Genomic DNA, 13,342 nt, shown 5'->3' on the forward strand with positions numbered 1-13,342 from the left:
TCCATGCTGCACCCCATGTCCACACTCCTGGTCACACAGGTATTTTAGGAAAGGCTATCTGAAGGTGCCGTGCGCTCTCTTGGGTAAGGGTTTCTGAGGGTTGGTCTAGAGAAGAATTAGGTCCCTTGCTTTGGTGGATGAGGTTCCTGTTGGAGTGCTGGGTAACATTTCACAGAATAACAGAGCCAATTAAGTTGGAAGAGACCTCTGAGATCATTGAGTCCAACCCACGACTGAACACCACCATGTCAACCCCACCAGGGCAGTCTTTCATTAAGCACCTCCAAAGTCGGTGACTCCACCACCTCCCTGGCAGCCCGTTCCAACGGCTGGTTAAGAAGAGTTAATGGCTGAGGAGAGCTGTGCTTACTGTGCTTGTTTGGGGCAGGACGCCCCGTCCCGGTCCCGGCGGCCGTCCCATGACGAGCGCCCCGGGAGCGCGGGAGCCGCGGGAGCGCGGGGCGCTGCCTGTCCCGCTGCTGCCGCCAGAGGGCGCCGCGGCCGCCGAGCGCCTCCCCCCGCTGCCGGCGCTGGCGGCCGGTCCTGCCGGGAGGAGGGAACGGGAAAGCGGCAGCAGCAGCAGGAGGAGGAGAAGGGCGGGCAGGCAGGCGGCGACCGCGGCACCGCCACCAGCCGGAGGCCGCTCGCCCGCGCTCCTGCGGCAGAGGCGGGCAGCCGGGCGCACCGTGCCCTCCGCCTCCGACCGCGCCGTGCGGCTCCGCGGCCCCCGCCAAGATGTCTCGGGAGCCCGGCTGCAGCCGCTGGCTCCTCTTCGCTGCCTGCGCCCACCTCGTCTTCCTTCTCCCGCCGCTCCGCGCCCGGGGTGAGTGGCGGGGGCCGGGCCGGGACGCCATGGCGAGGTGAAGGGAGGAGACCCGGGACGCTCGGCCCCTCCGAGGAGGGGATGGCAGGGAGGAGGGTACGGAGAGCTCGGAGTGGCGCCGGAGCCGCTTCCCGGCGGCCGTGTCCCGGCCGGCGCGGAGGCGAGCTGGGAGGCGAGGTGCCCCGTTCCCGAAGTTTGTTGGCGATCCGGGCTGGAGCGCGGCCGGGCGGCGCGGGGTCCCTGAGCGGCCCCGGCTGCGGGGGCAGCGCCGGGAGCGCCTCCCGCCCCCGGGGCGGCGTGCGGGGCCAGGGTGCGGGCAGGGACAGCCCGCTCCGGGAAACCGGCCCTGGGAGCCGGAACAGCTGCGCGGGGAGCACCCGGGCTTGTGACTGCGCCGCACGGACGGACTGCTCTGCTCAGGGCGGGGGAAAGGTAAAACCGCCCGCCCAAAATGCCAGCCGAGAGCAAGGAAATACATTACTGTGTTGTAGAGATGTTCTTCATGTGTCTAGTCAGCGGGGAGAAGATGAAAGGAGGAGGATTATTAGAATGTCAGAGACTGGGTTGCTACAGGCTCCTGCAGTTGGGAGCTGTTGGCGTGAGTGTAAGCGGCAGAAGTAAATGTTTACATCTGTTCTATGTCTCATTATTTCTATTCCTGAATATTTCCATCTCTTTCAGCATAGGCTTGTCAGCTTATTGTGAGCCTTTGGATTTGATTCTCTTCCACTGCTATGGCTTGTGCATCAAAATCATGCCGGGGAAAACTGGTGCTAATAAATCACATTTCCAGCAAAGTAAAACTGTGATATTTTGGTTTTCCTTCTGCTAAACACTTTTCCTTTCACAGACACAGCTTAGTTTTTGGAGAGTGCTAATACTCTACAGCTCTTCCTTAAGCTGCATTTCATTCTTTCCAGGATGGGTAATTTTGCTCCAGTAAGGTACTATAGCATTTCTGATGGCAAACAGATTGTAATCACAGTCAGAGAATAGCAGATTCAGTTTTTCCTTTATCTGTATTTAATGTACATGCATAGATACCTACCTACGTGCAGGTAGAAAGCAGAAATGGAAACCTTTGTGTTCTTGTTAGTAGGTCTTGATTAATCCTTGTATGGGATTTATTCACCAGAAGCTTCCTGCAGTATCATGGTTTTCTTTTGGTTTTTTAATACCCATTTTTGTTACTGATCTGTCCTTTCCCAAATATCCCATGCTTTTGAGATGGCCTGGATAGTAAATTTGTTCTTCGAAAACAGAAATAATTGGAATTGCCTTCCACAGAAGCAAACAGTTTGTCTGTCAGTAGTTAGGTAATTTCATAAATTCCAACTTGCAAGTGGCAGCTTACAGAATGGGAAAATGTATTCAGATGATTTTGTATGGACTAACTTCTAGGCAATCAGAAGAGATCATGATGATGCTTTTTCTTCTACTGTTTTTGCTTGCCTTTTATAAAGACAGTGGTGTACACAGTACTCATTTAGCCATTCCAGTGGTTCAAAGTGGTGATTTCAGCTGCCTTCTTCCCATATGTGCCATTTGTGTAAAGAAATATAAGTAGTTGCTTTTATTTTATGAAAAGCTTCAGATGCTGCAAATTTGCTTGCATCAGCCTCTCCTCTTCCTCCTCCCCCTGCTCTCTCCCCATTTTGTGCTGATGAATCTGTAATACATTCTTATCTGGCTAGACCAGAGTCTTTGATGCTGATAGGGTGGCAACAGTGAAGAAATATTATAAAAGCTTGCATATAAATACACAGAACTAATTTATAGTGCTCACAGGCTGTCTCATAATGGAAGATCCCATCTCTTTGACTGACAATATCAGTGCCGATTGTGTCTGCAATCATGTCAATTCATATAACCTTATGTTCTTTGAAAACTTGTAAGGGGAAAGAAACCCAACCAAAACAAAAATAGGCCTTTCATTAAGTTATTATTAGGAGTGTAAAGAAATTCTGTTTTAAATATTTTCTCTACTGCATACAATGTAATCACTGGCTGTCATTATTTGAAGTGGTTTTTATTATCGCAGTTTTGCCATACATTGTCGTAGAATTGTTACTTCTTTGTAGCTCATTGAAACTGACCCACAGCTCAGCGAGGTGGTTGGAACAACACTGGGGTCAGTCAACCTTGAATCAGACTGTGAAAGAGGAATATAACAGAGGTATTGCTTTTCTGTCTCAGGTGGATTAGTCTGTGAAAGCAAAGAGTTAACTCCTCAGTTTTAACATCCTTGGTACTTCAAGGACATATAATTTTAAACATTTGGAAGTTGTTTATGCATGAGAGTATTACCAAAGAGAGGATTGCTTCTACATATAAAATGTGACATTGTATAATTGTATGTATTTATACAGTGTATTGTGTTTTAATGCTGCAGTGTTTACATCCATTTTTCTATCCTGCACATATTCCTGCTGAACAATGAAAATAATTGCTGAGTTTTACATTCCAGTGTTATAAGCAAATCTATTTACCTATTAAAATTTTAATGGAAATAATGGAACACTTGACAAAAATAAATAAGAATTGAAGGAATTGAACAGGAAATCTCATATTACATGTCTGGGTTTTGAATGGATCAAAAAATGTTGTCTAGCTCTTCCAGTGGATTCTAGTCATGCTCTCAAAAGACATAAAGATAAAATCGGTAGTAGTATAGAACTTTAAAGTCCGTCTAAAATTTCTGTCCTTTTCTTATCCTCAGTTCTTGGCCATTTAGCAAAAGGAGGGGAGGGCTGGTGATTGACACGTTCTGCTTCTGTCTGCTTGTGCCAGATGACACGATGTTAATGCACAACATGTGTCAACCTTCAGAGTACACAATGCATTAAATAATGAAGTGGCAAATACAAGATTACAGTTGCATTTAAGATGGTGCCTTGCTGTTCTTTTCCTGCTTTGGATAGCTTTGTTTGCAAGAAACTGTATAGTTAATCACCCTGGTCTTTTGGTTACTGTGGTAGCTACAGGGCTTGAACTTTTACCAGCTTGAACTTTTACCAGTTTCTTCCAATGAATTGGAAGAATTCTTTCTTGCAATGAATTTTCTCTGTGCTCTGTGGCAAGTCCAACTGAGGTATGCTTACTTTGTATTACGAAACACAAAAGGGGCTTGGGGAAATTCTGGATTTTTCAAAGGTACCTCTAGTTCCAGAGATTGATATATGCTTTAGGGAGTTATACTGAAAGAAATCCATTACAATTGTCTGAATTAATAATGATGTTTGGGCATGAAAAGTTACTGGTTTGTTATAGTAGCATCTGATAGCTCCTAGACATAGGTCATCCTTCTTTGTGCATGTATGCCTTGCACACAACAAAAATGTATCCTTATCACAAAGAATTTAAAGTTTCTGCCTGTGTTGTGCAAGTGACCTGGCCATGAGCTGCATCTGGAGTTACAATTTTTCTATCAGTGGTCCACTCCTGGGAACATCTTTTTCAGAAACCTCTTGAAAGTGAATTGCATGTGAATGAATTAATCTTGGAGTTGTCCATTTGTTCCAAGGCACTGTATTTTCTACCTACCCTGTGGTCCCTTTGTTGATGTGTTGTAGGCCAGATAAATTTACCATGTTCTTTTCCTGCTGCCCTTTTCCCAGTAAATCCTTAGAAGAGGATATTTATTTCCATTCTGAGAGAACAGGTTGCTTAGCCAGAAGAGTCTTGGCCACAGCTGACTGCTGAAGACTGCTTTATCAAATTAGATGTGCAAAACAGATTTGCCAATCAGGTGGAAGAGTGTTGCTAAGATAAATTCATACAGTCTCTGTGCATGAAAAACTTCATTACTGTTGGGTGAAAACTCTGGAGGCTTTTTTGGTGGTGTCTTCAGGGGTTTGTTAGTCTCTTTTGTGAATCGTTCTTCAGTAGTTTAAAAATAGTCTGAACAGTTCTTGTCTTATTAAAATGTATTAGCTGGAAAGAGTCTTCCTGATATACTTAATGTAAAAGATACCAAGTCATTTTAATGTGTTTAATTGTTGAAAAAGGAGGGGAAGCTGCCTTAGTGAAGTCACAGGGAATAAGAATAATGATATAGCAAGGGACTTTAGCATTCATTGCCTGTATTGGTTTGTTGGATAAATTATATGTGTGAGTGTTGAAATTGCACTGTGTGATAGGGTCAGAGCTGGTTGGTTTTCAAGGCTCTTCTCCTACAATAATGATCCATCCCCACATGCAGGAGGCCCACATGCACAAACAGGAGCTCCTGACAAAGCTCAAACATAAAAAAGGAAGTGCACAAGAGATGGAAATACAATCAGGTAACATGGAGACACTGTCTGAGAGTGCAGTTATGCGATTAGGAAAGCCAGGGCCCACCAGGAGTTGAACCTGGTGAGAAATTCAACTTGTGAAATATAAGAAGAAGGGCTCCTGCAAGTGTATCAGTAAAAGGGAGACTAGTGAAAATAATAATGGGCCTTCTTGTGAATGGAGGACAGGGTTAAAAAAAAGAGGGCAAGGAACATGGAACCTTCTTTGCCTTGACCGATATTATTAAGACTCACCTTCAGCAAACCCAGGCCACTGAAACTCATGAGAAAGTCTGGAGTTAAGAAGAGTTATTCTCTCTGGGGGAGGACTGGTTTAGGGAACATTTAAACAAACTGGACATGCAGAAGTCCACAGGACCTGATGGCAGGCACATACAAGTGCTGGTGGAGTTTGATGATGCCAGTGCAAGACTTGATAATCTTTGAAAGGTGATGGTTGCTGGGGGAGATTCCTCAGGACTGGAAGAACATTGCCCTGGTCTTCTAGGAGGGCAAGGATAAGTTGGCTAGTGGTACCTCAGTCTCTGGGAGCAAATAATCCTCAGTATCACTGCCAAACAAGGAAGAACAAGACAAACATGTGAAGGACAAGAGGGTGACTGGGAGAAGTCACCATGTTTTTATGAATGGACAGTCGTGTTTAACCAACCCAAAGGACTTCTGTGATGACATGACTGCCTTCATGAATGTGGGGAAAACAGTGGATGTTGTTCATCTCAACTTCAGCAAGGAGTTTGAGCTCAATCCTGTCTCCTGTAATGTCACAACAAACTGATGGAAGTATGGGCTATGTCTGTGGACAGTGAAGTAGATAGAAAGCTGGCTGACTTGGTGGCTCTGATGAGCAGCATGGTGGCTCCAGTAGTGTTTAACCTTTCATTAATGACAACAGGATGTGCACCCTCAGGCAGTTTGCAGAGGATACACAATGTGCAGGGGGAGTTGATGCACCAGCTGGTGGTGCTGCCATTCAGAGGAAGCTCAGCAGGCTGGAGAAGCAGGCAGACAGGAAACTTGGGAAACTGAGTTCAGTGAAGGGAAATACAAAGCCCAGCCCCTGACAAGGAAGCACTCCATGCTGCATTGCACACGGGGGGCACGTTGTCTGGGAAACAGCTTTGCAGGGAAGGACTTGAGAGTCCAGGCATTCAGCAAACTGCTCATGCACCAGCAGTGTGCCATCGCAGCAAAAATGGCCAGCAGCCCCCTGAGCTGCAGGGGAAAAGTCTTGGCAGCAGGGCAAGGGAGGTGACCCCTCCTGTCTGCTCAGCACTGGTGTGACACATCTGGGGTGCTGCATCCACATCTGGGCTCTCCAGTACAAGAGAGACACGGACATACTGGAGTGAGTCCTGCAAAGGACCATGAACATCATTAATGGATGACAAGGAGAGGCTGAAGGAGCTGGGGCTGTTTAGCTTGGAGAAAAAAGGTTCAAGGAGAAGTTCCAATATGTAAATACCTGGTGGGATGCAATAAAGAAGACAGAGCCAGAGTGTGGTACTTAACAGGACATGAATCAATTTACACAAATTGAAATACAGGAAATTCTGTTTGAACATAATTACTTCTTTCTTTGGTTTTTGTTTATTTTGTTGTTTGGGGTTTTTTTTTTTTTGTTTTGTTTTTGGTTTTTTTTTTTTTTTTTTTAATCTAAGAATGAACACCGGAAGAGGTTGCTCAGAGAGTTTATGCAGTCTGTTGTAGGAAATAATCAAAACCTAACTAGACAAGGTCCTGAGGATCCAGTTCTGGAGGGTTGAACTAAATGACCATTAGGGATCCTTTCCAACCTCAACAAATCTTTGGTTCTGTAATACCAGGATGAATAGGTTGTTTAATTAATTCCCTGAAGAGCTTTATCTGTGCTCTCAAAGATGTGCTGTGAAATAGGCAATCTGATTATTGTTTGATTTGTTTGAAGGATCATGTGTGTTAATATTTTATAAAGCTTAGGAGCAGTGTGCATGGGTTATTGAATGCACTGTGGTGACAGAGGCAGCATCTCTTGTCAGTCACAGTTGTCTTAGGCTTCATGTGTCTTTCCTCAGGAGCATATTAAAAACTGAAAATAGGCTTGTGAATAAGCTGAATTTATGAGGTGACACTTCTTCAGGTTAATACTACTTAATTAATACATTTGCTGGAATAAGGATGTTATGTGTTAATCTTATAATTAGAATTGTGCCAAGAAGAAGGTGTGGATCTGGTTTGTGTAGGGGAGGTTATTCCTTGTCTGAATCTGTAAATACTGCTATATTGGGAGGCAAGGAGGAAAATGACCTTGAGGTTTGCTCAGTTGGTTAGTTCCTGGTGCTCATAAGATGGATTCAATCCCTGTACTGGCCATTCCTTTGAGAGTTGTGGGTCCCTTCCAGTGCTGAATATTTTGTGATTCTGATTTATGACCACCATGAGTCTGCTGTGTTAGGATGATTTTTGGGATGTCTGGATCTAGCTGTGTGGTTTGAGATGCAGGGTAATCAGGACCTGAGATGTCACTGTGAACCTCAGCTCCTGGACACTTGATGAAATTTGATCTCCACCTGGAAGAGCATAAGGATGTAGATGTTCAGAGATGGGGCACCCTAGACCCAGGACAATCTTGTCTTGCTGTCCTATAGTGTAGGTTTCTAGTGCATCAAGGGAATGATAATGGCTAACAATTCGCTCTGAAGTCAATTTCAAGCAATAAATAATTTAAATTTTGTTGCAGACATTTCTCCACAGAAATCCTTTCTTTCAGATTTCTGCGTCTTCGGGAGGCCAGAGGCCCCCGAAGAGAAGGTAAACAATTATTATCAGCTGCTGGGGAATGCAACAGGAACACCTTGATTGGCTCATTTTCTATGTTTATAATTAAGGGCCAATCACCAGTGCAAGCTAGGGGACTGAGTCCTTGAGCACAACTTTGTTGTAGATTCTTTTCTATCTCTTGCTAGCTAGCCTAGCTGCTCTGCAAAACCTCTCTCTATATTCTTTTTAGTATAACTATAATGTATTATATCTTATATTAATAAATCAAGCCTTCTGATTCAAGAAACAAGATTCACCGTCTCTCTCTCACCAGCTGTGCCCACTCAGGTGCGGTAATAAAATTTGTCGTGAGACAATCCACTTGAATCTGTTTTCTGCCCCAGTTTTTAAGAAAGCCGTCAATTTGACCATGAAGAATAGTGTCTTGAATTCCTTCCAAATTGCAACAATTTGCTTTCATTTGCATCTCTTTAGTGCTTTTAAGAAAAGGATTTCTTAAGAAGAATCTTAGCAAGGCTTTCTTATGTTAAATGGAACTTTTACAAATGAACAGGCTGAAACAAATTAAGTGACTACATCATCAACAAAAAAGTAGCACCAGAACCGATTTTATTATTATTTTTCCTAATACAAACCAGTGTATGCAAAGGGTGGTGTTGCTATAAATAGTTTAAGATAAAGCTACTTCTGTGCAGATTAGTTCTGTGGGGTCCCTCTTCTTTTTGTAAACATTTATTTGGGTCTCATACCTTTACAAGTTTGAATGTTGTTTAAAGGTGACATTCAAAGCCTGTGATGGGCATCTTTACTTTTGATAGAAATTTCTGTCAGCTGCTCTAAGTTTCTGTGGTTCCAAGAGAAGCTTTGGTAATCCAAACTTTAACCTAAAACCAGTGCACTGCAGGTCTCCCGTGTGGTAGCACATTAGGCTGTTACCAAGTGAGCTACTGGACTGAACAGATTTTATTTTTATAAGGGATTTATTTGCCTTGAAGCCAAGAAAAATTGGCTTCATATCAGAGTGATTTTTTTCAGTGATGGTGTGGGACTTGTCATGCAGCAAATATATAAATTCTATGAGAACAGACTCTCATGTTCACAAAGATTATTACAAATACAGTATGATTTAATGTGAAAAATCTGCCTAAATGTTGGGAAGAGAGGGAGGTTGTTGTTTTTTTTTTTTTGCTGCAGAACTTTATCAGTTGTGAAAGTGAGCTCCTGTAATATGAAAGAAGTCTGTTTTTTCTTTCAGCTTTTGCTGTAAGTGTAGTTTCTGAAGGTGCAGAAGATGAGACTGAACTTCCAGTGCTGCAGGTAATAAATTTTAGTTGCTAGAGCAGGAACATTTTACAGACATTATAAAATAAACTGGAGTAGGCCTGAGCAAAAAGCCTAAAATCTGTAGCATTGATTATTTTAATTATTGACTTCAGTAGTACCAAATTTCATGTGTTGTCTTTCTGTTCTAGGTCATATAAGTTCTTAGTGCTATTGCTGTTGAGAAAAGTTTATGAGTATATAACCTTTATTAATTCAAAGTTTTTGAGTATATAAACTTTATTAATTCAAATTAATTCATCTTCCTTCTTTCTTGGTTTTGTTAAATATAGCATATATGGAGAGGGAAATGGCTGCCTCTCTGCCAAATTAGCATTATTATATATTACCACTCAGGTCACGGCTCTAGCAAAGCTTGTGTATGAAATTTCAAATTAACCACATGAGGAGAACTAATGGTCAGAGCTAGCCCTGGCTTTCAATAGCATCCTGAGTGTTAGGTGTGTGTGCATGCATGTCCTTTCACAGACTTCTGACTACCATTTTTATATGAGTACATATTTGTAACAGATATTTGTGTATGTATAAAAGAAATGTAAGGGAGGAAAATAAAAAGAAATTGAATGAATCAATAGTTAGAATCTATAGCTGCCATTTAGATCTAGTGATTTTGACATCAAGTGCAACAGCAGTATAGTCAGAGGTATATATTTTGAAATAATTTTTGGTTTTGATGATGATTGCTTTAACTACAGTAATTTTTCTAGGTGAAAAATATCCCTATTGCAAACTGCTGATCTGCCACAGTGTCTGGGAGACTCTGTTGTCATTCTGTTGTCATTACTGATAGATTGCTGTTTGTTAAATTCCATTACTGTCTCAATCCAGCTGTTACCTTCTTATATAGGATATAATTTATGAAGGCTTCCCTAATATTTTAGAGTTTCAAAACCTCCCTTCAGATGAGATCAGAGGTGCTTCCTAGACCTCTTCAGGCCAAAATACCTTTTTTTCCTTTTTAAAAAAAATAATATTAACAGGACTATAACAGGCAACAATTGTTTTGTGTTTTAATAAAAGTAATTTTAAATATGGCTTATTCTTCACACAGTGTACCACAAAACACAAAGGTTTTTGTTTGCATGGAAAATCAATCTTCCTGTGTTTTTTTCTGATACAGGTTAGCTTTGAATGTTAACTGTGCTATATAACGACAGTGTTGTATATAAGTTAATATTATAACACATCTTTTAAACTTTTTTGACCCAGGCAGCAGGAAAAGGATCATAAGAATGGATGCAGTTGCAGTAATTTTTGGAAAGGTTTAACAGATGGCTACCAGGGAAGTTGGAGCTTATTCATTTCAATGTAAAAGTCAGAGGAAAGATCATCTGATGCAAGTAAAGCTAAAAGGATTACATATATCTGATATTTAAAAAAAGGAAGAGGGCTCAGTATTTAGAAATAGAACTTGTCTCAAGGGTAGGAAAACTTGTATGAGGTTATTACTAAGGAAGTGTTTGGCATTTCTGTCTGAAAGCCTTAAAACACTGGAACCGAGATAGATCCTGCAATATTCTTATGCAATTAGTAAAGATGAGTTTGATTTTCATATGGCCAAACAAAAGCACTGGGGTTCTGTCACCTGGGATAAATTGTGCAACAAATGAAGGCTCTGTTTTCCTTCCTAAAACTTTCTAAGGCAGTGCAGAGATACCTGATGTTTGTCATACCTGAGTAAATTCCAGTGGAGTTATGTGCTACAACCTGTTGATATTTGACTTGATATGAATTGCATTTGAGTCTTCCTTTAAGAATTGGCAGAAGATAGATTTGATAGCTAGAATTGATAGGTTCCTTTAGTTTTGAGAGAAGCTGGATAGTAGATTAAATTAATAGAGTGTGTTAGGTTTTTTTTCCCACACTGAACAGGTGTGTTTTTATTGCAGAACTCCATATTCCAAACCTAGTGCTCAGGAGATACATTATAAAGAAAAAAAAGACACTGTTAGTACTAATTTAAAGAGCTCTGGTATAAATTGATTAATGGAAAAGCATTTTCTCTTTTCTTACTCTTACTGTATTTTCTGAGTAATAGTATGCAAGCATATAGGGTATCTCCTGCAATTCTTGATGATGAATAACATTTTACTTTATTTTTCATATTAGTTTTTGAGTTAAAGCCTCTGTGTATACATTTATAATCTGATGAGTGCTTTGACTCCCCGTGTGTTTCTGTAGAAATATTTGAGGCTTTGTGTATATTCTTACTTGGTTTTTTTCCTTTCTTTCTTCTAGAACTCTGAAAAAAGTAGAACAATTAGTAAAATAGGCAGAGGTAAGTAGAGTATAGGGCTGTTTCACAAATACTTTTTTTTTTCTTTGTTCATGTAGTCTCATCAAACAGAAAATTCTAAATCTTTAATTGTACTTGCAGTTCTTGTAGTTGTTTTCTGTGAACATGTGCACTTGCACTGTGAAAAGAATGAATTGCTTTTTATAGTGCACTGTAGTTTAAAATAAAATTTTTTGATACTTAACTGTTCTTGTAACACTTTAAGATGAAACTGAATTTTACCATTCTGCTAGGCTCTAACTGTAGTTGTAATAACTAAGGTTATTGTAAATTGCTTGTAACAAAATATAATTACTTTGTAATATCTAGAAGCAAGTATTTAAGAAACACATCAAACATTAATAGGTAGAATAGTGGTAAAACCATTTCTTGCTGCTGGACAAGTGATAAATAATGAAAATAAAAATTCTGCAAGGTCCTGCCTTCTCTGAAGACCAGTCTGATGTCCTTCTGGCAAAAAGTTAACAGACCTGACTTGCACTGTAACTGTGGACTTTTCACCCTGTTAAACCCTCAGGACTTGGCTCTGCCTGTTCTAAAAGGACCCAGCTTAATTATGACTGTCTTCTGGCATTTCCTAATGTAATATTTGTCAGTACTGTGAGGGTATGAGGAGCACTGGAGAAAGTGAAGGTTTTGTGGTTTCTTTCCTGTTACTACTGTTAAAAAATGTAGTGGATTAGATGGACTGCTGGTCTGATGCAATACATCATTTTTTTGCCTCTTTGTAATAAAGTTATTTTGGTTTGAGGTTTGTTTTTTGGATTGTTTTTTGTTTTTTAGGTCTTTAACCCATTTCTTAGGTAAAATGTAAGGGCTTGAAACAGAATGTAGTTCTTGAGGGCTCTTAGTTCCTCTGATATTTCATTCTTCTCTTTTGAACTGTTATATACAGATCAGTAGCACTTTTGGAAATTAATCTTTCAAAAGACTGTTCTTTCTTTTGCTTCATTGGGTGTTTCTCAGTTTGGGAAACAATTGAGGTGTTCAATATTGTAACTATTCTCTGTTGACATTTTCATACATTGAATATGTCTTTTTATTAAGTACTTTAAACTACCTATAGCACAGGAAACTATTTCCATTTGATTTAATCATCAAAGTAGGTTTTATCTCACTCCTAGAAAGTATGCTGTTGTGGAATATCACAGGTGTTGTTAAATGTACCATAAGTGAAACTGAGTGTAGTTCAGATGCTTCCATATCTGTAAATATATTGGTACTAAAACAGCAATTACTAAAAACAAGGTAGTGTTTGCTTTTTGTCTCTGTTGGTGTTTTTGGAGTTGTGCATGTAGATTTAGCCCTTTGACTCTCATTAGCATCAACAAAGTGTAGTTTCAGTTTTCACACAGATTTTAATTTTTGCACAGGAAATCTAGCAAAGATCTTGCTAGGTAGCAATTAGTTGCTATTCAGAAGTTTTTATTATGCATGGGATTTTTAAGCAGTTTGTTTGGTGGTTCAGAGCATGAACACTGTGGATTCCTACACTGTGTAGGAAAAATGTGAAATGAATACTGCTATCTAAACCAATACTTTTTCCACCTCTGTAATATATCACCAGAAACCTCATACAATTTGACAATTGTCTTGATGAATAAGCTAATGAATTGATGGAAAATAATATTGAAGGAAAAGTAGTAAAATATCTAACTGCAGCTCTGAGCTGTCACAGGTCTAAATTAACAAATAACTGTTCAGAGCAACAAAGCAATGTAATCAATCCTCAGGTGTTGGACATAGCAATCTTCTCATAAGCTTAGTGCAGATATTTGTGGTTACTACTCTTTCTTTTCACAATGTTTTCCTTGTGATCCTTCTTTATGG

At 40.6% G+C, this 13,342-nt stretch overlaps 1 protein-coding gene across 3 annotated transcripts in view; it reads left to right on the forward strand.

Annotated features, from left to right (window-relative positions):
* Nucleotides 1-594: 594 nt before the first annotated feature.
* The window catches only part of B3GLCT (beta 3-glucosyltransferase), a 46,800-nt gene continuing 34,052 nt past the window's right edge, over nt 595-13,342 (forward strand). Inside the window, exons 1-3 of one of the 3 annotated variants that reach the window (XM_059466571.1) lie at nt 600-823; nt 9,131-9,192; nt 11,455-11,494. In XM_059466571.1, the coding sequence (XP_059322554.1) occupies nt 736-823; nt 9,131-9,192; nt 11,455-11,494 (190 nt within the window). In that variant the 5' untranslated portion in view covers nt 600-735. Of the gene's footprint in view, nt 824-9,130; nt 9,193-11,454; nt 11,495-13,342 lie in introns of all 3 variants that reach the window. The other 2 variants (XM_059466569.1, XM_059466572.1) reach the window with 2 other exon arrangements.

Source organism: Ammospiza nelsoni, chromosome 2, assembly GCF_027579445.1.
Source record: "Ammospiza nelsoni isolate bAmmNel1 chromosome 2, bAmmNel1.pri, whole genome shotgun sequence".
NCBI classification, from domain to species: Eukaryota; Metazoa; Chordata; class Aves; order Passeriformes; family Passerellidae; genus Ammospiza; species Ammospiza nelsoni.